Consider the following 24,657-nt stretch of genomic DNA (forward strand, 5'->3'; position numbering starts at 1 on the left):
CGCTCGCTCGCCGGCTCCTCCTCACTCGCCCGCCCGCGCCCGGCGCAGCTCGGCCAGAGCGTTCGCGGGGCTGAACGCGCGTCCGCCCGGGGGGCTCCGGCGGCTGCCCCCGGCCCGCGGCCCCCTCCCCGGCTCCCGCCTTCCCTTCCTCGCTCGCTGCCTCTCTCCTTCCCCGGCTCCCGCGCCGTCCGCCCGCCCCGCAGCCCGCGTCTCAGCGCCCCCCGCAGCCAAGATGCCCGCGGCCCGGCCGCCCGCCGCGGGACTCGGCGGGATCGCGCTGCTCCTCGCTCTGCTCCTGGGAAGCCCTGCGGCCGCTCCGGCAGAAGGTAAGCGCCCAGAGGGGCGGGGCGGGGGAGGGGGCAAAGTTGCCGCGAGTGCGGGGCGGCCGGGGGTCCTAGCCGGCCCAAACGACTCGCTCCACGTCTGCAGGGATGTGGAGCGGGGGCGGCTGCCCAAATTCGGGACTAGGAGCCGCGTCCCCTTGGCCCGGGCTGCTGGGAATGTGGAGGCGGGGATGTGTCTGAAGGACTCGGGCGCTTTCCTGCCTCGGCCGCGGGCTCCCTTTTTGCCTTCCCGGCTGTGCGGCTGACTCCCCTGTGCAGCCCCAGAGAATCTCCTTGGAGCGGGGTCGCCTCCAGACCCCAGATTCCCGGAGCTCTCTGCAGCCGCACCCGGGGCCGGGTGCCAGGTAATTCTCACCCTTTCGGGGAGAGGACGAGAAGCGGGGGCAGGGGACCCGCCGTGCAAGTGAGGACTAGACTCGAACAGTGCGTCTGGGGGCCGTCGCAGTGCCGCGTCCTCCCACGCTAGGACCCCTTGCTTCCTTTTGGTTTAGGCTGCCCCGAGGGACCGGGTCCCTAGACCGATCCCAACCAAGTGTCTGGAAGCCGAACTTGGGTGTGGCTTTCGCCTGGAGGCCAGTGGATGGGGCTCCGGGTTCTCAGAACTTAGCGGGGGAGGGAGAGGAGATCTTAGGTCACAGGCGGGAACGTGAGCGGACTTCCCCCTTTTTTCTCTCTTCAACAGCCGGGTGTCTCTTAACACTACTCTGAATTGGGGGCGGGGCGGGGGTTGCTAGTTTCACCCGGCACGTGCTAGCCGGTTGGGAAGAAGGAGGGGGGGGGCGCGTCCAAGTTTAGCGGAGGATGGCGGCTCCTTCTTCCCAGACCTGGAGCCGCACCCTCTCCTCCACCCCGCTGAGGTTCCCCAGGGAAAATTGTGGAGGGTGGTCAGGTGGGTGGGGCTTTGAGATGGAAAGGGGAGTATGGCGCCGAACTCATCCAAAACTAACCCGGAGAGCTTCGAAGGTTTGATCAGGCCACTAGGAGACCCCAGAGTGGTGGGAAGCATTCGTAGACCTCGCCTTTTGAAAGGTCCAACTCCTGTTCCCAGTAACTCGCCCCTCACGTGGGAAAAAGCAGGCAGTGCAGGGTCTCCCCAGACTGAAGACAACCCGGAGGGCGCACACTCTGTCCATCTGGAGCCCCGTGTTTGGCTTGGACCGTCTTGACCGGGAGCTAGGGGACAGGCGGTGTCCCTTCTCCCTGGGGAATTCTGGACCCCTGGCGCGCGCACCTGCTTTCAGCACCGAAGGCCGCGGACAGCTCCCCGCTCGCGGGCTCTGGCCCTGGGTCTCCTTCTCTTCAACTCTTCCCCACGGCCTGGAGTGCCCTCCTCAGCATAAATCAGGCATTTTATCCCCCACCCCTTTCTCTTTAAATGTGGAGCCCAGAGTACAGAGCAAAGGAAATAATTCATCACCTTTTGTTTAACAAAGCATATCGTTAAAGAACCCCCCTTTTATGAGGCAGTAATATTCACAATTTACACCAGGTCCGGACAATTTCTCTGGGAAAGATGGGAGAAGAGAATCGGTTTAAATAAGTCGTTTCCACCACAGCATGCCCTTTCTTAATTAGCTGTCTTTTCCAACAATGGCTTGGTGGCCTTGAACAGAGTCCAGATCTCCCTCCCTCACCCCCCTTTTGAATCTGAAAGCTACCCAGTGGCTTGCTGGCTTTTCTAAAGTGATTCTACCTCTGAGGACGGCACTCTCCAATATACCACCCTCCAGGAAAAATGTCTTAATGGCACATATTGAATTGTCATCCAAGACAAGGATTTCATATCCTGCTTCCTCCCCTGGCTTCAAACACAAAATGTGTGTGTGTGTTTTTTAATTTTTAAGACATTTTACATTATTTTTTCCAATTGCTCGGCTCTATAGCTAGCCAGCATATAATTTTAATTAACTTCAGGTCATTGCCAAATTAAAGTCAACCGGTGTACTACTTCAGAAGGTTCATTAATAACGGTGTGGTTCTGACTCCAAGACTGTGAGTCATAAGGACGGAGTAAGGGTAGCCTATGAGCATTTGGAAACAATTGACCTTCCACAGTATATTCTGTTTTTAACGTGGAGCCCAACTTCCACTAGTGTCAGATGGAGACCCATTCGTCTCATTGCGTGTTGCAAGCCGGTCCTTCTGTTTGTGGTGCAGTGAGGAGATTTGTAAATACAGTACTTGAAAGAGACTTGTTGCTAAATGCTTACGTAGGTCACGTGATTCTCTGGGCCATTTTGCCGTAAGGCATGAATAAGTATAAAATATAACTTGTTTTTGAAGAGGCTTCTTATTGTCTAAGATATGCACATGGGGTATAGCTGTAACTACGTGCTAAGACTGCAGAGCCTGAGTGTAATTTCTTTTCTTTTTCCTTGAATTAATAAAGTAAATTCAATATTGCTTAATAAGACTCAAATTTGCGGCTTCCTCCAGTCTCTAATGTACACTGTCGTTAGATTCACTTAAAGACTATTTTCATGGTGGATCGGCATTTTTTTTTTTTTTTTTTTTTTTCATCTGTGGAGTTTTAGCCGCCCCTGCTGGGGCCACCTTATCAAAGCCTGAGGGATTCTTGTGTTCGCATGTCTCAGCTGGACATTAGGAAAATAATGGTATATTCCTTTCCTTCCTCTTCCCAGGCAAAAGGATGTTTCCTAATCAGAGCGGTTTGTTTTCTAGTTTTGCTCACAAGTTCATTCCTGCTATTCAAAAAGCGATTCAAAAGGGCTCAATTTACTGATTCTCATATTTGGTCCACATTCTGCAACGTGCCATTGGCACAGACCTCCACTAGGGGCGCTCAAAGCTACGGTTGGTGATTGAGGGCAGAAGAGGTGAATTCTGACCTTTGGAACCACCAGGTGTGTGCAGTGCCGAAGGTCAGTGGAATGGAGCTCTCCTATTTCTAAGAGAAAAATTACTTGATGGTGCTTGATATATGCAGTGAAAAAGAGGAAGGAAAGGTGAAAAGAGGGAGGGGGGATGCTCCAAGGAAAGCATCATTAGAATACAGAGTGCAACTGCCCTTTTTTTTAATACCAGTTTGTGGTTTCCTTCATGTAGCCAAATTGCAAAACACCAAAGAGGCCATGGCAAGGCTGTTCTGAGGAGTTTGACTCAGCTGGCCACTGGGATTAGATTTATAGGGTTCCAGAAAAGAAGTATGTGGTTTTGGAATCGGAGCGACCTGGGTCAGGCCCAGCTGCATTGTTTATGAGTGTGTGACCTTTGTCAGGTCGATCTTCTCTGGGCCACCATTTCACTACCTGTGGGATGGGGATGGAGGTGGGGTGGGGATTAATGGTCCCAGCCTGGAAGGATGGTTGCAGTGATTACATAACACTTATACCTGTAAAGCACCTGGCATGTAATAGATGCTCAAGTAATGTTTTCTCCCTTTTCTTCCCTACTTTCCAAAGAGCAAATTGCCCCTCCTAGTAGGCACCTGGAAAGTAGATCCTTGAAATTGGTGTTGGAAATGTTGGAATAAATATCTGGATAATTTAGGCCCAAGTAGAAGGGTTGGAGGTAGGGTAACGAGTAGCCCAAGTGAGGAATTTGCATGACCTGGTGCAGACTCCCTTTCTTTTCAAACTCTCATACTGTATCTCTTTGACCCTCAATATTACCACCAGAAAGCAGAGTTCATTGTACCAGAGATATAGGATAGCAGGATAGTGGTTGGAAGGAAGACCTAAGAAGAGAGTTTTCTGTCAAAAACAGTTATCCTTTCATTCATTAACATTTGCTAAGCACTTCCTATGCATGCAGCGGGCCCTGTATTGGGTGCTGGAGACACAAAATAATATGATGAGGTCCTTATCCCAGTAATGGCAGCCTAGCAAGAAAGACCTGCAGGTAAATCACCAGTGTCCACACCATGGGATACATGTTGGGAGGGGGTGATTGTAATCAGAGTGCAGGGATCTCACAGGTGGGTGTGTTTAATGCTGGCCAGAGGTAGTCAGTGAAGGCTTCCCTGAGTTGATAGCATCTGAGCTGGCCCTAAAGGGATGTGACAGGTACCAGCAGCCACGGGAGATTTCTTCTTTGGGGCAATGATGATCCTGAAGAAGGCTTCACTTTCGGAACACATCACACACCTGTGGAATTGGGGAAACAGGAGCGAGTGGGCAGGGAAGGGAGGCAGTCACGCACGCGCACACGTGAGAAGGGTAGAAGGATCCTGGGATCTGCCCACCCTTTCGGCGTTCCCCTGGATTGCATGGGCTGCTGAGGAGGTGAGAGCTGGAACAAAGGCCTGTGAGCCGCGGTGTTCACTGTTATCCACTAGAGGTTGTGATGACACCGATGGAATCCTCTCCGAAGACAGCCAAGCGCAGATGCTGAGTATAGACAGCAGTGCACAGCCCTGGGTAAACACTGCTTTACAGGATTTGCATATTTGTATAATCCTCTGGTTACTGTAGTTCCTCTGAAACCCTTTGGTGGTGGTGGAGGGTGGGGATTGGGAAGAGAACAGGGCTGCTTTCAGGGGAGGGTAAAAGGGTGATGCATTGGGCTGAGGTCAGTGGACCAATGTGACGTAATTTACTAGACCATAGCTGGGACTATGTCAGTGATGAAAACAGCATTTATTGAGTGTTGATTTCATTCCAAGCCTCGTGATGAGTGGTTTATATAGATTTGTTCAGAGCATCCTCACAACAGCCCCATGAGGTAGATGCTGTTATTTTCCTAATTTTATGGTCGGGGAAATCGAGGCACAGAGAGGTTAAGCAATGCGTTGAAAGTCACAAAGCCAAGAAGTGGTTTCAGTCTGGTATCAAACCCAGGCCTGAGCCAGAATCCTTTAGAACCATGCCCCACTACTGCCTCTTACTTGCAGCGTTCCCCAAGCTCTTGTGCAAATTCTGCAGACCCCTGGGTTGGGGGGGATGCAATAAATACTTGTCAAGTGTGTGTTGGATGTATCTCCTGTGCCTACACAGTTCCTGGCACATTGTAAGCACTCAAGTGAAACTGGTCAAATTGAAGTGAGTTGTAAAGTGAAGTAGGCTACAATTAAAGTGTAGGCAATTAATTCATAATCATTATATCTAATGAGTACTTAATATATATTCAGCCCTTACATGGGTTATTTTAATTTCCACCATTTCTCTCCATTGTGTGGATGAGGAAACCACAGCTTAGAGGGGCTGTTATCTGTTCAGGAAGCTCACAGTTGTTAGCCAGGAGGTTACAGAGGTAGGATTTGAATCCAAGTAGCCTAGCTACTGCGTTTGTGAGCTTGACTGCTGGGCATAGTGCCTTCCAAGCTGGGTCCTGCTGTGTTTCCAAATGAAATGTGTACAAAGCATGTTTCACCGTTAGTGTGCATCCAGGCGGGGTGGGTCCAAACCCCAGCTCACCCAACTCCAAAGACTGACAGGACAGAAACCAAAATCAACTAGGATTTTCCCAAGCTCTTAATAGCTCTCAAAAAAAAAAAAAAAAAAAAAAAAGCATAGGGGTTATTCTTCCCAGGCAGGGAAAGGAGACTTCATGAAAGAAGGTGGGAGATACAGCTGGTTCATTGGTTGGTTTTGAAGCTGTGGCTGTTTGTAATTTCTCATGTTCCCAGGCCACTCAACCATTCATGGAGAACTCACAGTGTAGCTTGGTTTCTCTAAGCCCCTGAGTTCAGGACCTAAGCTCAACCATCTCCTAGCCATGAGCCTCAATTTTCCCATCTGTAAAATGGATCACAGTAACCACTACCCCATACACAAAGCTGTCCTCACAGGGCTGGGATGAGACACAGGAGTCAAGATGCTTTATGCATGCCAGGAGTTCAAGCTTCAGGGAAGTGGGTGCTGGCACGGAAAGCTGAAGACTCCAAACACCCCCCATGTGTTTTTTCCTGGGCTTGTTATGAGAGAATTACAAACTATAACATGCTATTTGCCATTGAGCGTGGGCTACTCTGTGCCACAGGACCGTCCATGTGCTTACTCTGTATTCACTCAGCTGATCTTCACCCAACTCTATCAGATGATGTCACTGACTACATGTTACTGATGAGGAAGCTGAGTCTTAGAAACATACAGGTGTCATGGCAGTGAATGATGGAGTTGCTTAAGGTGTCATGGGCAAGCAATGATGGAGTCAGGATTCAAACCCGAGACTGGTTGACTCCAAAGCCCAGGTTTGTTCTAGATGCTAGAGTATGAGCATATAGGTATCACATAGCAATGGCTAAATAAGAGCTGATGCAAATCCAGAAATCAAGGCGGTTTGACTGGCCTCCAGGAGGGGAGATATCTCACCCAGTGGCAGATGCCCGGTGTCTCACAGCAGATCACAAAGAGGAGAAAGAGTTCATACTCACCCTGATGGCTTCTGGGTGAAGCATCCTTCTTGTCTTACTCATGCTGTTCCTTCATCCTGGACTGTCATCCTAGGAGGCTGAAGGAGTTCAGAGAGGACCAGATTAAATTCCCAGATAGCTGATTTAGCATCATGATTTGGAGCTATTTGCTTTAGCGTTCTGAACCTATTCTGGCCTGATATGTAAAATGGGAGGGTCGTGTCTCCCTTGAAAGACTGTCAAGAATGTACGTAGGTATGTGTAGCCCATAGCAAGCACTCAATAAAAAGTTGCCATTATTGCTAGTATTGTTCACCTGGTGAACTTCTATTCATCCTTCAAAACCTAGTCCCTAATTGTCTCTTTCTATAAGACCTTCCCTTGCCTCTCTCCTCCTTACAGCAGTCATGAATGATCTTCTGTCTCCCCGCTCAACGCGTTCTATTCCCCTATTATGCGTAACTCACACACTGATGAGTTACCAGTTTACATGCCTCCCTCCCACTAGACAATGAACTTTCCAGAAACCTCAGCTGAATCATACTCATCCATAGCTCTCTTAGCCTGTATCTAACCCAGTGTAAGTGCATTTACTCTGTTAAATGACCTTTCATCTTAATCTTAGCAGTGAGGTGGTAGAGTCCTGAGATCTGAATTTCATTCCCGACTCCTTCTCCTACCTCTGTGTGGTCTTAGGCAGCGGGTATGAGCCTTGGTTCCTCCTCTGAAAAATGAGACTAATAATAGTGTCCTACCTCATAGGATTGCCATGAGGAAAATCAATGAGATAATAGATGTGAACTCACTGAAGAATTCTACAAATAGGAAAAGAAGAAAGGAAAATTAGAAGATGAGGGAGGAGAGAAATTTTGTAAAGAGAAAAAACCCACCTTTGTGCAGACACATGGCCACAAGATGGACCGTTCATTGAGTGCTTGCTGAGGGCACCTTTCTTTCCAACGGGAATATTGGTTGCAATTATTTACCCTGTGGCTTAGCTCATTTAATATGAGGAACTTTCTGGACACCACACTGGTTGTTGTAGACTCTGCTTTGTCTTGGCTCCCTGACAGCTGCAAAAACAGCAAATGCCCAGCTGAAAACTGGGAAAGAATAGCAAAGTGAATGAAAACCCAGGCTCTAGAGTCAGAACAACCTGAGTGTAACTCTGTTGCTTTTCATTAGATGTGTGACCTTGGACAAGCTGCTTTGTCACTCTTAGCCAGCATTGGGCCTCATTTGGGGGTCATGGTCTATTCTCTGCCCACTTCTCGGGGATCATGGGATGGAGGGGGGCTTGGTATAGAGATGCTCTGCAAAAAAAAAATAAACAAGCTACCCTTCCTGGGATCTGTAATATTCATCAGATAGTAGCAGTTCTTCAGGTTCCCCACCTGCCTCAACCCTCCCCCTGATATTTTCATTTTATTGAGGAAAGAGACCCAAAGATGAGAAGGGACTGACTTACTCAAAATCCCACTGCAAGTGAGTGGCAGAGCCAGAACTGGAACCTCTGACTTGTGTCCTCTCACTCCCATTCTAAAGTGACTCCCTCCTCTTTTTTTTTTTTTTTTGCGGTATGTGGGCCTCTCACTGTTGTGGCCTCTCCCGTTGTGGAGCACAGGCTCCGGACACGCAGGCTCAATGGCCATGGCTCACGGACCCAGCCGCTCCGCGGCATGTGGGATCTTCCCGGACCGGGGCACGAACCCATGTCCCCTGCATTGGCAGGCGGACTCTCAACCACTGCGCCACCAGGGAAGCCCTCCCTCCTCTTTAAGAACCATAGAATCCCAGCTGTCCTCAAGCATATGTTCTGATACCCAAGGAGATGTGGCAATGACAGCCTTAAGGGCATCTGTCTCCATTAAACCAGTGGCATCCCTTACCCACATTGGATATTTACATTATGTGGCCATGGCAGAGTGGCTGCATAAAAGGAGCTTCAGCAGAAGCTGAAATCAAGCTCTACCTCCCTCCTGTGTTGACTTGGCACCTGAATCTTCGAGGCATCAGTGGACCAGCTTGCACCTGGGAATGGTGCCATCCAACCAGATGGCTCAAGTCAAGCAAGCAAGAGTAAGCCAAGGAGGCTCAGAGAGGTGCAGGTCCCAGGCCAGGTGCCCCTCCTGGGCTTCCTTGCTCTCACCATGGGTTGTAGAGAGTGGCTGATTGAGAAACCCAGCGTGGGGCGTGGGGTGTAGAGAGCCAGGGAGGGGTCGCAGGAGGCATAGATGTTGTGGTCAGGGCCAGCTTTGGGCAAGTAGGACACCAGGGATGATCCAGGGGCTGGAGGTGAGGGCAAGGTGGGTGGATACAGTCTAATACATGGGATGTGGAGCTTGGGACAAGTCGTAGAAGGAAGAAGGGTGGGTTTGATCCATTTTGTGACAGTTTGCTTGTCTCACCCATTCCCAGCTTGGGGGTAGGCACGTGCCAAAGCTTAGCTCATGCATCAGTGAGTTCAGGATGCTGAAACGAAGCATTGACCCAAGATCAGGAGCCCCACTGGGCAAGGCAGTATAGTGTATTGAAGAGCACAGACTCTAGAATCAGAGATATCCATTCCAGCCTATGTGACCTTAGATAAGTCACTTCACTCTGAGATGATTGTGATGATTTGTTGCTGCTGCTGTTGTTGCTCTGAGCTGATTCTCAAATTCCCAAATCCGTGCTGGCTCCCAAGGGAGGAACCACAATTTCTTTGGGCTGTACAGAACAAAGACTTGCTCAGGATAGCTCGAGAATAAGAAGGCTCGCTCAAAGGATACCTCAAATATTGGACCAAGGCTGTTGCAGGGCGTGGCTCCTCTCTGCATTTCTCTTTCATGGCATCTGCTTCTCTGTGTGCATCTGTTGCCTCTGACTCCCTCTCCACTGCCTGTGCCCCCTTCTGCTCACTCACTGTGCATCTCCCTCATCACCTCCACTGACATGCGGGCCATTGTGGCTTCACAGTGGTGCCATCCGAGAAGATGACTCGAGTCAAGCAAGCGAGAGTAAGCCAGGGAAGCTCAGAGAGGTGCAGGTCCCAGGGCAGGTGCCCCTCCTGGGTTTCCTTGCTCTCACCATGGGTTGTAGAGAGTGGCTGATTGAGAAACCCAGCGAGGGGCGTGGGGTGTAGAGAGCCAGGGAGGGGTCGCAGGAGGCATAGATGATGTGGTCAGGGCCAGCTTTGGGCAGAGAGGACACCAGGGATGATCCAGGAGCTGGAGGTGAGGGCAAGATGGGTGGATATAGGGGCTCATACCCACCCTTCTTCCAGCTCAAACTCTACAGGTGTGCCGCCTTCTGTGGAAAGCACTAGTCACGTGTGGCTGTTTAATTTTAGATTTGAATTCATTAAATCAAATTAGAATTTGAGTGCCTCAGTCCCACTAGCCACATTTCAAGTACTCAGTAGCCCTGTGTGGCCAACGGCTGCCATATTGGACAGCATGGAGAAAGAAGGTTTCCATCTTGACAGAAAGCTCCATTGGATGGTACTGCTCTAGACCATGGCAGTCCAGACAGACCTCCTAACACTCAGCCTCTTCATGTTTCCTGGTTCAGGTTCCTAAGAGGAATATGGCTTGTCCTGCTCAGGCGGAAGGTTGGCAGTTTGTGTTTGATCCAATCATGTGCGGCTGGGGTGATAAGCATGCGTGGGGCATAACATGGGGCCGTTCAGGTCTATACTTTGGGTTGAGTAATCGCCGCTAATGACATTTCACACACTTGCTCTGCTGCCCTCGATAGCTGCTTCCTCAACCCTTCTAACTGTGAGGATGTGGCTCTGGAACTCGTTTTCTAGTACATCCATATTCATCAAGCTGTGACCTCACTGATAAACACATCCAGGGAGCTGGAAAGAATCACAATGTGTTGTAAGTGTCTGTTGATTGGGTTGACTCTTATTATCTCTCTATGCTCAGCCGTTTTGTTGAGTGGATGAGTGAGAAGAGGGAAGGAAGGAAAGGAGGAAGGGAGGGAGAAAGGAAGGAAGAGAGGAAGGAAGAGAGAAAGGGAGAAAGAAAGAGAGAGAAAGGAGAGAAAGAAAGGCATTCTTTGGCCATGAATGGCTCAGATTTAGGGCGCATAGCAAAAAGCATATGTAGGAAATATACAATCTTTACATCATTTGGGTAAACTTAGGAAAAAACAATTTAGGGCGGAAGTTGATGAGAGGGGTCCTCTTAAACTGGTGTATTTAGGCATTTCAAGGTGAGCCATCATCTCTGAAAATCAAGCTAGGGTAGAAAGTGAAGAGAAACTTCAAGATAGGGTCCCAGGAGCCCTCCCCATCCTTGTGAAAGGTTCTTTCGGAATGACAACAACGTCTTTAGAAGCAGTGATGGAGGCCAGTGGGAAAACAGGGTGTGCTTTTTCAAACATGTTGTTCTATGGGTGGTTGTAGTAACACGGCTATTATATAAGGTTGTGATTTCTCCAAAGCTTTAACATTATGGAAATAGGGAGGTGTTTAAAAGAACGTACTCAGAGTGAACTTTCTGAGAGTGGTGAACTCAGCCCTGGGTTAGGACTGAGACAGGCCTGAATGTGGATCCCAGCTCTGCCATTTATGTGCTGTGTGATGCTGGAGGAAGTCCTCTCATCAGCTCAGCTCCCTGGTTCCCATCTGCAAAACGAGAATAGAGTACTTCCTCAGCCTCCCTCCACAGGGTAGCTTGTGAGAATGCAATGCGTATGGTCACTTCCATGCACAACTGCAGGAGGCGCTATTCATACTGTAGTGTATGTGAAGGGCTCCCCTGAAGTTCAGCAGTGCACAACCTATGCAACTGTACGTGGCAACCCTGAATGTGGAAGGGCATCACTAAACTATAAAGCGATTTGCACAGGGAGAGGGCCAGTGCCTCTCCCACTTCTCATTCCCTAAAGCCTGCTGATGAGGCCTGCACCTCTGTGCCCCTCTTTAGAGCAGGTTTACTGAGCTGTAAAGCTAACTGGGGGCCAACCACCTTGGAAATGAATGCAAAATATGTGGAATCAGGCCTCATTTTCCAGGGCTTTGGAAGGGAAATTTGCCTAATTTATGGCATAAATAAAAAATGGTGTGCTGGGGCTAATTTGCATACTGTTACTTGCCTTGGCATTAGAAACAACATTTTCTTGTGGTGGTTTTTAAAGAAAGCCTCAGACCTCTCTTGTTAATTCAACTGTGTAAGTTTAGGCAAGTTATTTAACCTCTCTAGGTCTCAGTTTCCTCAGCTGTGAAGTGAGCATGACAGATGGACCCATATCATAGGATTGTAGCAAGGAGCCGTGAGTTAATCCTATAAAACTTGTAGAACAGTGGTTGGTACCCATAGTAGGAGCTCAATAAGCATAGGAACATATACAATATAACACATATCATCATCACCCTCCTCAATAATTAAACATGTATCTAGACCTACCGTTGATGTCACAGGAAAGTCAGAAGGGTGCACTATCAGTGTGTACCCACATGGAGTGATTTCGAGTTCAGGACCTAGACTTGTGCTAGGACATAGCAGGTGTCTGGTTATGGGATGCATGATCAATGGACTATCATCATCATTAATCACTTCCCCTCAGATGCAAGCATTGGAAAGCCTTTCTCCCCTTCAGGACAATGAGGTCCTCCAAGGCAGGGAATAGATCACATTTCTTTCTCAGTCCCTACCTCTCAACAGTCCATCTCCAGAAAACAGAAGCTCAATAAATGCACAGTTGTTGGTTGAATGACTGCTGAAGTGTAATCATTCTTAATTAGTGCTCAGGAAATGCTTAATATCAGCATGCCTGCTAAGGCCTGATTGTCTTCTTCCCAGACTAAGAACTCCTCAAGCCTGTGTCACCAACATCTGGCTCAGAGCATGGCACGTCGTGCAGTCAGCAGGTGCTCATTGGGTGTGGGGCAGTGGCCGAGAGCTCAGAGTTTAGGGGCACAGAGACCAGAGTCTGAGACCTAGCTTCATCACTTACTAGCTGCATAACCTTGGCAGATTGTGCCTTGTGGAAAAAGCATGGGCAGGGAAAATAACTGTACCTTTTTCATCTATTCGAAATAAAGAAGGAATTGTTCATCAAGAGCTAGCATGGTGCCTGACAGGAATTAGGTACTCGATATAGATACAGCTATGAGTAAATGAATGAATGACCTTTCCCAAGAGTCTCGACAGAGGAAGAGGGACTTGGTGTATAAATTACCTCACCAGTGGGGACAGAATTCACAATTGCATGAACCCCACAGATAAAACGGTCTTTGGGAATTCACAGAGGTGTATTGACTTTACAGCACCCACATCTAAACTGTGCTTCCCGATTTAAGGTATTTTATTATCTTATTTAATAAAATTGAGGTTCTAAGCAGAATGCAGGGATCTGGGTGGGTGGAGCCTTCACTCCCTGGCCAGTTTTTTATGAGCAAGGTTCATCTCACATCAGCCACAAAAGCCCAGACAAGGAACAACTTGGGTGTGGCCTGGTCCTCTGAGACCTCTTGCGGTCGGGAGCTTCCAGAGGGCAAAGTCTGGGTCTTATCTGTCTGTCTCTCCACTATGCCTCTGCCCTGTTTCCAAAGAAAGTAGACCTCTGGAAAGGCTGAGGAGGAAACAAGCTCCTATAATGCCCTAGAATCCCTGCTAGGGCTTCATTTGTAGGATTTTGCTTAATTATTAGCAGAACTTCAAAGGTGACTGTTATAGCCATTTAGTTATAGATTAGGAAGCTGACTGAGGCTCAGATGGCTAAATGGTGGTGGATTAGGATTCATTGATTCATTCATTCAAGACCACTTTCTCATCCTTCAAGACCTTCTACTCTGTATCAGGTACTTGGCACGGGCTAGAGATAGATGAATAAAACATATCCTTGTCCTGAAAGAACTTACAGCCAACCATTCTTTTTTGTTTTGTTTTGAATTAATTTATTTTATTTTATTATTTGTTTTTGGCTGCATTGGGTCTTTGTTGCTGTGTGCAGGCTTTCTCTTGTTGCAGAGCATGGACTTTAGGTGCCCGGGCTTCCGGAGTTGTGGCTCGCGGGCTCTGGAGCACAGGCTCAGTAGTTGTGGCGCACAGGCTTAGTTGCTCTGCGGCATGTGGGATCTTCCCGGACCAGGGCTCGAACCCGTGTCCCCTGCATTGGCAGGCGGATTCTTAACCACTGCACCACCAGGGAAGTCCCAACAGCTAATCATTCTTCAAACTCAAGTATGAGTCAAAAATGCAAGTTTTTTCTTCTCTCCTCCATTCTCTCTCGTGTTGCCCTGATGATTTCCAGGCAAGCGGGCAGCTCTCTCCAAGGGATCAGGGCTGGGAGCTGCCAATTCCCAGAGCACTGCCTGCGGTCCTGGCTAATATCTACACAAAGCAAACTGGCTTGGTCTCACCCACCCTCATTTCTAAAAGAAAAAATTAGTAGATGCTCTTTCATGGGCCACATAAGTGTGCCCCTTGAAGAAAACCTTCAAGAACCATTCCAGACTTCATAGACACAGACAAGAGAGCTCCGTCAGGGCCTGCTGAGAGCAATGTCACTGATTTCACTTATGGCAACTATGTTGGTGCTGCATTCTCTTAGGCATGTGGGAAAATACACCCTGAATTGCAGAGACTTACATAGATGTACCTGAGTATGTGTATCTACGTAAATTATGTACCCACTATGTCCATAAAGCATAAACTTGGACAATCAGTTAATGAGGTTTGGCCATAAACAAATTACCTCTTTCAGGTCCTGGAGTAGTTTTATTCTAAGTAGTAATAAAAATAGTCATTTACTTGTATGCATGTGGCAGAGGGTACCTGTTATTGTATTAGATGGTCACAAACAACTTTGAGAGGCTAGTGATATTGAAAATGAGTCCTGGGCTTCCCTGCTGGCACAGTGATTAAGAATCTGCCTGCCAATGCAGGGGACACGGGTTCGAGCCCTGGTCCAGGAAGATCCCACATGCCGCGGAGCAGTTAAGCCCGTGCGCCACAACTACTGAGTCTGTGCTCTAGAGCCTGCGAGCCACAACTACTGAGCCCGTGTGCCACAACTACTGAAGCCTGCATGCCTAGAGCCGGCACACCGCAACGAAGAGTAGCCCCCGTTCACCACAACTAGAGAAAGCCCGTGCGCAGCAACAAAGACCCAACTCAGCCAAAAATAAATAAATAACATAAATAAATCTATAAAAAAAAGAAAATGAGTCCTATTTTTCAGATGAGGAATGGTTCCTTGGCTTCCCTTTTTCCTGACATTGACATTTTGGAAGAGGACTGACCCATTGTTTTATAGAATGACCCTCAATTTGGGCATACACTCTTTTTTTTTTTGGCAATGTCACGCGGCACGCGGGATCTCAGCTCCCTGATCAGGTATTAAACCCGCCGCCCCCTGCAGTGGCAGTGCAGAGTCTTAGCCACTGGACTACTGGACCGCCAGGGAAGTTCCAGCATATACACTTTGAATTCTTACAACCTGGTACCATGCTCTCCATATTGGTCCGTAACTTGCTTTTCTATTTCTTGGGCCTCTTTTCTGTGACTGGAACAAGGCCCAGAATTAGCCCAAGTCAGGCTGTCTTCACTGGTTCCCTCCCCAGTCTCCAATACCGTGTACCCACTTCCGGGGTCCCTTCCCTAATGCGTCCCCTCCCCCTCCCTCTCCCTCTCCCTGTGCTGGCCCCAAGGCCCCAGGCTGGCACCCCTGCTGTAGTAATAAGCCTGTACTAGTCTCAGTTTTTATTTGGGCATCTGTCTTTCCCAGGAGGGTGCTGGATATTCACTGATTCCACCACAAACAGCAAATATTTAATGAGTGTCTACTGTGTAGGCTCTGCTCCAGGCCCTGGAACAAAAACCAGTGCCAGCCCTCAAGGAACTTACTCTCGGCGATTTTTCACTTATTCACTGATTCAGCACATTCATTCATTCATTCATTGATCCATCAAATATCCATCCATGTGCTGGGTGGGCTGCATCCCCCACAGCCATCACTTGTTATTTGCATAATGGGGTAAAAGTGATGGCCCAGCCCTGCAACAGGAGAGAAAGGGTTCAGCTTGTCAGTGTGTGATAATAAACAAGATAAAGAGTTTCCAAAGAACTTCAGATATTCTCCCAGGGCGCTGTATACATGAAGAAGTTAAAAAGAGAGCTGGGGACCCTGGGAGTATTTATAACCTCTGAAGAGTATGAGCTGAGTATGTGAGGGCAGCCCTCACACTGCCCACGGGGGCTTAGCCAGAGCCAGGCACCTTGGTTTAACCTAACTCCTTGTCATGGACTAGCAGAAAGACCACCCAAGGGGTCAGATATCTGCATTCTGGAGCTGTGTGTGTGTGGAGATGTGCTGTGTGACCTTGGGCCCATCGCTGTCCCTCTCTGGGCCTCAGTTTCTCCATCTCTAAATTTAGCAGCCTGGGCTGAATCAGTAGTTTTCAAAATGGACTTAAGAGGGAGTTAAAATCCCTTTGGGAGCCTTTAAAGACACAAATACTTCGGCTACACCCCTGCCTACTGCCTCAGAAGCTCTACCCACTGTACCTGGAGATTTCTGATGCATCGATAAAGTGTGCCTGGATTATTTGACCCCTAAACCATGACCTTATATGATTCCTTTGTTCATGATAATTATGCTTACCATTTATATGCCAGACACACGCTACGCCCTTTACTCCCATTTAAGCCCCCATCATGGTCCAGCGGGTTAGAGACTATTATGCCCATTTGACAGCAGTCACCACTGGGGCTTGGAGAGGGTCAGGGATTTGCTCAAGGTCGCACAGCTCTAGAAAGACCCAGAGCTGGGATTTCTATTTGAGTCTGAGGAACTTTAAAAGAATCCACTGCCTCTCTGTGGTATGGGTACGGTGGGAGTCTACTCTGTGTTCCCTCCCCAGGGGCAGTCCCGGTCCCGTGAAGCCTGGGATCGATCACACCCAGCCTCCTGCTCACCAGCCCAGGTTTGCTGTGCACAGGGCCGGCCTCCCTGACTTGAATTATCCCTGCCATCAGCCCTCTCCCCCCACTTTTGCTCTTGCAGGGGCCAGGCTGAGCCAGAGATGTGTTAGCAGCCAGGATCCAGCTCTGGCCTTGGCCAGGGTAAGTCGCCAGAGTTTGGGGCATTCAAAGAACTAACGGAAAGCCGTTGTGGTCAGAGTGTTGAGAACTGAGAAGAAAGTGGGCATGATGACATTAAGAGGTGGTGGAGCCAGATCCCGTAGGGCAGGGAGGGCTGCCAGGAGGCACTGGGAGTTTGTTCTCTTGTGCTTAGAAGCCACTGTGAGCCGGAGGGTGGCCTGATCTGGTTTGGAAAGCTGTTGATGAAGTGGAGGAGGGTTATTTAGGAAGCCCTTGCAGGTAGGACTTGAGGGAATTTATCCCACCCCCTCATGCCCCTACCACGAGACAGGCCCACCTGTCTCCTGCCTCTCTGGAAGGTCTGGAACCATTTGAATTCCATTCAGCCCAGCCCACCCCTCCTGGCACAATCTCTCCAAGCACAATGGAAGTGAGGGTGATGCTCTGAGTCTGCTCAGAAGTCCACGGATTCCCAGCCCTTGACCCTTCAGCAGTGTTTCGGACCTCCAACCAATCCACACACTTGCCTCCTCAAACCTGGTCAGGTGCTTTGAAAGGCTTTCTTTGTCCTCCCTGCAGTGGCTAGAACACAGAAAAAGCAGCAGAGAGCGGAGGAAGAGAATATAAATTTGGACAAATGGTGATTAAATGCCCCCCCTCCCCTCCTCTCAGTCCCTGATCAGACTGTCCAAAGAAGATCTTATATGTATTATCACCAGCTCTCGGTTTCATGGAGGCCTGACATTGCAGGGTAAATTAAATGACATACTATAGCTTAACTATAAAAATGTGCTTGGGGCAGAAATTAGACATACCAGGACTTTTCCAGCAAAAGACATTTTTATAAATGCGTGAGCACCTGAACAAATTTGGAGGCTCTGTCATTTTGATTTAAAGCCGGGGAAGTGGGGCTGATCCCTAAAGAGGAGAAACAATTATTCAGGTGAGAAAAGATTTAAAAATCCTGGTTCTTGTCACTTATCCACCTTGGACTCAAAAGCGTCATGTAGAGAAGAGGGTTGACTCGTGTGAGAGCCAGGGCCCTTTCGTGCCTGCATCACCCATAAATCCTGTATGACTTCCACATGCTGTCTCTTCTGGGAAGCCATCCCCACCCCTTGAAGCTGGGTTAGGAACATCTCACTGGAGCACTGACACCCACTTTGTTTCAGTTAGCTATTGCTGCATAACAAACCACCCCCCAATCTTAGTGGCTGAAAATAGCAACCATCTATTATCTCAAACGATTCAGTGGTTTAACAGAGCTCAGCTTGGAGATTCTTCTGGTCCATGTACTGTTGGACAGAGCCATGGTCATCAGGCAGCTTGACTGGTCTGGAAGGTCTAAGGGGCTCATCCATATTTTGGGCAACTTGAGCTTCTTATCACCAGAGCCACCTTAGTTTTTCCCTCACGTGGCCTCTCCATGTGGCTTGGGCTTCCCCCAGCATGGCAGCTGGATTCTAAGCAGGAGTGTTCCAAGAGCAAAGGCTAAAAATCTTGCAAGGGCTGGCTTTAGAAGTTGCACATTGCTTTCTGTTGGTCAAAACAAGTCACAAGGCTAGCTCAGATGCAAGGGGAGGGGAAACAAACCTCATTCTTGATGGCAGAGTCTTGGCCGCCTTCTTTAATCTACCTCTCGTACTCATTCACCATATAGAATTTATTGTGCAATTGCCATGTGCTTGGGAACTGCTATGCTAGGTACTCACCTCTCTATACTCAGTTTATGTCTGTATCTCCTCATGCCAAGGGACCCTTGTTAAATTCATTTCAGGTACAAAGGAGGTGCTATTGGTTCAGGTTCGATAGAGAGGCCACAATTCTGGGTGTTCATTTCAAGTGTGGTCACTCTTAAATTTTTTTTTTTTTTTTTTTTTTTTTTACGGTACCAGGGCCTCTCACTGTTGTGGCCTCTCCCGTTGCGGAGCACAGGCTCCGGACGCGCAGGCTCAGCGGCCATGGCTCACGGGCCCAGCTGCTCCGCGGCATGTGGGATCTTCCTGGACCGGGGCACGAACCCGTGTCCCCTGCATCGGCAGGTGGACTCTCAACCACTGCGCCACAAGGGAAGCCCAAGTGTGGTCACTCTTAATCCAGGAGGTTATCGTGAAATATTGCAGGAACCTAAGGACTAACATTATATTCTTTTATAGTAGCAGCAGCAATAATAATAGCAGTAGTCGTAATGATGATTAATTGTACCAAGTATTAACAGTAGTATAATTCCTACTGCTCTAGAAGTAATAACTGTACCTTACACTTAAGTAGCATTTGGCCACTTAAAAGGCATTTTTGTTTCTGTTATCTTACTACTCTATCCAGCAACCTTGAGAAATACCCCAGGAGGACTCCTGTTATAATCCATAGTTTGTATATGAGGAAACTGAGCCTGAGAAGGGATGAAAACCTTATCACTGGCCAATCATAATGGATATAATTTATCAACGACCTACTATATGCTGGGCACTTTATACCAATCATGTAATTTCCTTCTCGTAGCAATGGTGTGCGGTAGATACTATTATTGCCATCATTTTACAGATGAGGAAACTGAGGCTCAGAGAGGCAGACTCCTTTACCTGTCAGTTTCATGGCTGAGATTTGCTTCTAGATCAGTCTAACTCATGAGTCAATGACTCCACAATGCTACACTGAGTGCCTCCCAGATTGCCATTTTCTAAATTACTTTAAGCTGAGAAGATAGATGACATTCATGTAAAAATAGTGTGCAAAATCAGAGTGAGGGATTCTTCTATGGATAACTTCCGCCAGCTTTAGCACCCACCCTTTGCAACATTTTTTACTGTAAGCTTTCATTTTTCACTCATTCTTCGTTCTTAGCAGCTTCCACTTAGCTGAGGCTACCAGGAAGTAAAGTTCCAGGAAAGTGAGTTGTCATATGTATGAAATTACTTGAGGTCATTCAGTCCAATTCACGGAGGATTGTCACTTTGAAGTTGTAAACTAAGCACTTAATGGGAGCAAACATATATATTTTTTCAGCATCTATGATAAAACCCATCAACTGGTATTTTCGGAAGACAGAATATACACCAAATATTAAAGGCAAGATATTGCAAGATTAGGCATGCTGTCTTGAAATCAGGCCACCTGGGTTCAAGTTGCATCTCTGACATTTATCAGCTCTACAATCTCAGGCAAGTTAGTGAATCTCTCCATGCCTCAGTTTCCTCATCTTTAAAAGAGATTTATAAGAGTACCTACTTCACAGGGTGGTAGAGAGGATTAAGTAGGCTAATATATGTGTAAACCATATAGTCAGACTTGGTTTATGTGCTCACCTTTGAACCAGTCACTGGAGCTGGAGTGATGTAGGACCTGATTGGCCAGGCCTGAGCTCCCCCAACACATGGATTAAGAGGGAGGAATGGAGGCCTCCCAAAGGAAAATCAAAATGCTGTCACCAAGAGAAAAGTCACAGACAAGTCCAGTATGTCAGGAGACCAAGAGCTTCTTTTTTTTCCTACCATGTTTCTACTGATACCTGAAGGACTCAGGAGGGGACAGAGTATGTACTACGAATAAGATGGCATGAGCATGAATTAAGCAGAGGTGTTTCTCCTGAGCAGAGTCTACAAAGTAGTTTGGACCCAGACACAACACTGCCATTCACCATTCTGCCTTTTTCAGAAGACAGCAGGGAAAGTGTGCGGGAAGGATTGTGGGGCTTGGCAAGACAGAGACCTGCCAGTTTAGCAGCAAGTTGCCATCAGTTGTGAAACACTATCCTATAAATATGTAGGGTGCCTGAGAAATAGGCGTGTGCCAGGTCTCTCCAAGTGGCAAACATTTAAATAACAACCTCCTGCTTGATTAGAATAAAGGAAATGTGCCGTCAGCTGAGTCTCTTCCTTTCTCTGACCCTCAGTATTTTCATCTGTAGAATGAGAAGGTTGTACTAGGTGATCTCTCGGGACCCTTCCAGTCCTTGTGCTTGAGGAACTGTGACTAAATTTAAATGGCTTTAATAACAGATTGAAAGTGAGGAATCAGGGCACATTCACTAACTCACTGAGAGATATTGGGCAAGTAACTTCATCCATCCATCTATCTGTCCGTCCATCCACCTGTCCTACCAACCATCCACCCGTCCATCCATCTATCCATCCATCCTTGTCCACCCATTCATCAATCCATTGATGTATCTGTCCATCTATCCACCTATCTGTTCATCTGTCCTTATATACAGCTGTCCATTCATCCAACCATCTTTTCATCCATTCGCCTGTTGATGAATCCATCCATTCATCTGTCTTTCCATCCATGCATCCATTCATTTGTCTTTTCATCTATCAGCTTGTCCATTCATCAACTCATCCTATGGAAGGCCATTTTAACACCTTGGTTTGCCCTAAGAAGTCTTATTTTGGAGCCCCAAACTCACATCGCATCATACAAATTAAATGCATTTTTTTTTTTTTTTTTTTTTTGCATTTTTTATTATTTATTTTAATTAATTAATTTTTGGCTGCATTGGGTCTTCACTGCTGCACATGGGCCCTCTCTAGCTGTGGCGAGTGGGGGCCACTCCTCGTTGTGGTGTGTGGGCCTCTCACTGTAGTGGCCTCTCTCATTGCAGAGCACGGGCTCTAGGCACGTGGGCTTCAGCAGCTGTGGCACATGGGCTCAGCAGTTGTGGCTCACGGGCTCAGCAGTTGTGGCTCATGGGCTCTAGAGCGCAGGCTCAGCAGCTGTGGCGCACCGGCCTAGTTGCTCTGCAGCATGTGGGATCTTCCCTGACCAGAGCTCGAACCTGTGTCCCTGCATTGGCAGCTGGATTCTTAACCACTGAGCTGCCAGGGAAGCCCTTAAATGCATTTTTATTATAACATTTTAAAGGAAATATTAAAGTTATACTTTTGGAATTACTTTGTTACCACAGTAACTCTCTCAATTTACGTTTATCTGTAATTTCTTGAAAAAATCATCACACATACTCACATTTCTTATGAAATGAGACTTGAACCCATCAGCTCTTTTCAAATATAATGAAACTTCGTGAACACTAAATTTAAAAAATACTAAGATTGACATAATGGTATGGTTATGGAGCCATTTAAGTTGAGCCTTTATTAATTTTGCTTGTGCAGTTTTATTATTTTGGAGGCAATATATTGTTTTTAGCTCCCAGATGTTTTCATGGGCTCTTAAAAAGCTTGTAGGCCTCAGGCCTTAATGGGTAAAATAGGCCCATTTCCCAAGTCCTCTATTATCCCTCCTATCTTGTTTGGGTTCCTAGTTGAATGAAAGGAAGGGGAGGTCATACAAATGAGCTATCTGGTCAACCCAAGATAATGTGATTCGTGAAAGAAACACAAAATGAAGTATAAACATCACACCAAAGGGATTTCTTCACGTTCACCCTCCACCCCTTTAGTGATTCCTGTCCTAAATAGAAAGAATAATTCTGGACAGATGAAAGAGGACGATAAAAGCAGTTTTCAGCCCTCGCCATAAATTGTAATCAGTACCTACTCCAGTAGGGAGCATTTTGATTCCTTTTTGAAAATGTGAAATAGCAGATTTATCTCCTGTGATCACATCAGGAACAGTTTTCCATATAGAAAGTGGTTTCAAGAAATGCTGAAAGCTTTAGAATAATGAAGGCAAATTGCTCTTACAACAGCAGGGAATTGTGAGCAGTTTGTCTTTTTTTTTTTTTTTTTTTTTTTGCGGTACGCAGGCCTCTCCCTGCTGTGGCCTCTCCCGCTGTGGAGCACAGGCTCTGGACGTGCAGGCTCAGCGGCCACGGCTCACGGGCCCAGCCGCTCCGCGGCATGTGGGATTCTCCTGGACCGGGGCACGAACCCGTGTCCCCTGCATCGGCAGGCGGACTCTCAACCACTGCGCCACTAGGGAAGCCCAGTTTGTGTGTCTTTGAACACGGAAAAATGAGAGAATTCCCCAGGAGAAAAAAAAAAAACCCTTAATTTGTCACCAGAAAATCCATGTGAAAAAAACCATGGCTCGATGCCTGAGGAATATATATGAATCGGAGCACTTGGTGAATACCCTGGTCCATCTCCCTTACTTAAAGATGAAGCATGTAGGACTCAGAGAGGGAAGATAACTTATGCAAGGTCACAAAGCGAGTTTGTGTCAAGGCCAAGAGCTCACCCTGGCTTGATGTTTTTCTTCAATCTTGTTGTTTTACATTGTCCTAAAATAGTGGGAAATGCATGAACAAAAAAGGTACTGTTTTTACAGTTTGGTTTTTTCTTCATTTGACATTTTTGAACATTGAGGAGATGCGTAGAGAAAATTGGTTATCCCATTCCCACCCCACCATGGCATTAGACTTGCCATGGCATTCATTTTGCTCAATTCCCTGTGGCTGTTTGGGTCAAATTCTCCCAGGAATAATAACCGTGCTGGAGATTATGGTGCTGTGTATACAGTGCACCCGTGCTGGGTGTTTCTTGAGTGTCAGGAACCGTGCTGGCTGTTGAAGGAAAGAAGTTGTCTAGGGCAGAATCCTTGCCCTCAAGAGTCTCAGAGGCTTATGGGGAGGTTGGATGTATAAGCAGACAATTTTGACAAATAGCGATGTGTCCCAGGGTAGAAATAAGCCCCAGAGCTCCAGGGATGCACATGACCCAGACTAGGGTTTTAAGGCAGGCAGGCTTCCCAGAGGAGGCGAGCCCTGAGCTGAGTCCCAGAGGATGAGTAAAACTTAGCAGAGATAGGAGAGGGAAGGGCATTGCAGACTCAGAGAAGAGCAAACTCAAAGGTTGGAGGTGAGAACTTTGGGACTAAAAGCAATCTTAGATGCAACTAGACCCTACTCCTTAAATTCCTATTTCACAGATGGGAAAAGCAAGGCATTTTTGAGGTTAGGGTGCTTTTATACAGGCTAGCTCATTCTTGACCTTCTTGGCCTTTAGAAGACAGTGGTATTGTCAAAGATGATGATCTTTGATATAACTAGATCTTTGTTATAACTAGTGCATCTTGAAGCAAAGGAGATGTGGATTAAATGTGTATGTGAGGGCTTCCCTGGTGGTGCAGTGGTTGGGAGTCCGCCTGCCGATGCGGGTGGCGCGGGTTCGTGCCCCGGTCCGGGAGGGTCCCGCGTGCCGCGGAGCGGCTGGGCCCGTGGGCCGTGGCCGCTGGGCCTACGCGTCCGCAGCCTGTACTCCGCAGCGGGAGGGGCCGCAGCAGTGAGAGGCCCGCGTACCGCAAAAAAAAAAAAAAAAGTGTATGTGACTGTCTCTCCCCACCCCTGAATTCAGAGAGCCTTACCTTACACTCACTGGTTGACAAGCTTGGACTGCACATCAGTTGTCTGTGATCCGCAGTACCTGTTTCATCTTGGCCATTTCATGGTATTTAGGAATCTGCATATGAATCTACCATTGGGCAATGCAATAGGTCTTTAGAAAAGGGTTGGGGGCTCATGGTATGGGGGTATTCCTGATGGTATAGGAAAGAGAATTCTGGATCTTTACCTACCTCAGTTGGAACCCCAGATCCACCACTTACAGGCTGTGCAACTTGGAGCAGACCCCTGTCTCTCTCCATCTTCTCACCTGTAAAATGGGGATAGGAAGAGTTCCCACCTGAAAGGACTTTGGGTGGATACAAATCCATGTAAGGATCTTGACTGAGGGGCTCAGAACATCCGAAGAAAGAGCTGTTTGCATTATTGTATTTTAATCCAAACCAAGTTCCCCCCGCCTGCAGAACTGTTTAGGGCCAGCTACTTCCACCGACATATTCTTTTTCATCAAGGTTTGTGCTGGGCATAGAGCAATAGGGAGATGCTCCGTGCTGTAGAGCATGTCAGATGTCCTGCAAAGCCTCCCACGCACAATCGGGAATGACTCCGTGAGGGGAGTTATTTTCGTTCGCCCTTTGTCTGCTCTGCTCTGGTTGTTCAGATAACTGGACTTTGCCTGACTTTACAAGACTGGCCAGACTGAGCTCACCTGAAATG

The 24,657-nt window shown here is 47.7% G+C and overlaps 1 protein-coding gene across 1 annotated transcript in view; it reads left to right on the plus strand.

The window, feature by feature from the left end:
- Positions 1–232: 232 nt before the first annotated feature.
- The window catches only part of SEZ6L (seizure related 6 homolog like), a gene marked incomplete at both ends in the record, with an annotated part of 201,248 nt that continues 176,823 nt past the window's right edge, over positions 233–24,657 (plus strand). The window contains one exon of the mRNA XM_079717992.1: positions 233–326. Within this exon, the coding sequence (XP_079574118.1) occupies positions 233–326 (94 nt within the window). The remainder of the gene's footprint in view (positions 327–24,657) is intronic.

The sequence above is a fragment of the Hyperoodon ampullatus genome, assembly GCF_949752795.1.
Source record: "Hyperoodon ampullatus genome assembly, chromosome: 13".
Taxonomy (NCBI): Eukaryota; Metazoa; Chordata; class Mammalia; order Artiodactyla; family Ziphiidae; genus Hyperoodon; species Hyperoodon ampullatus.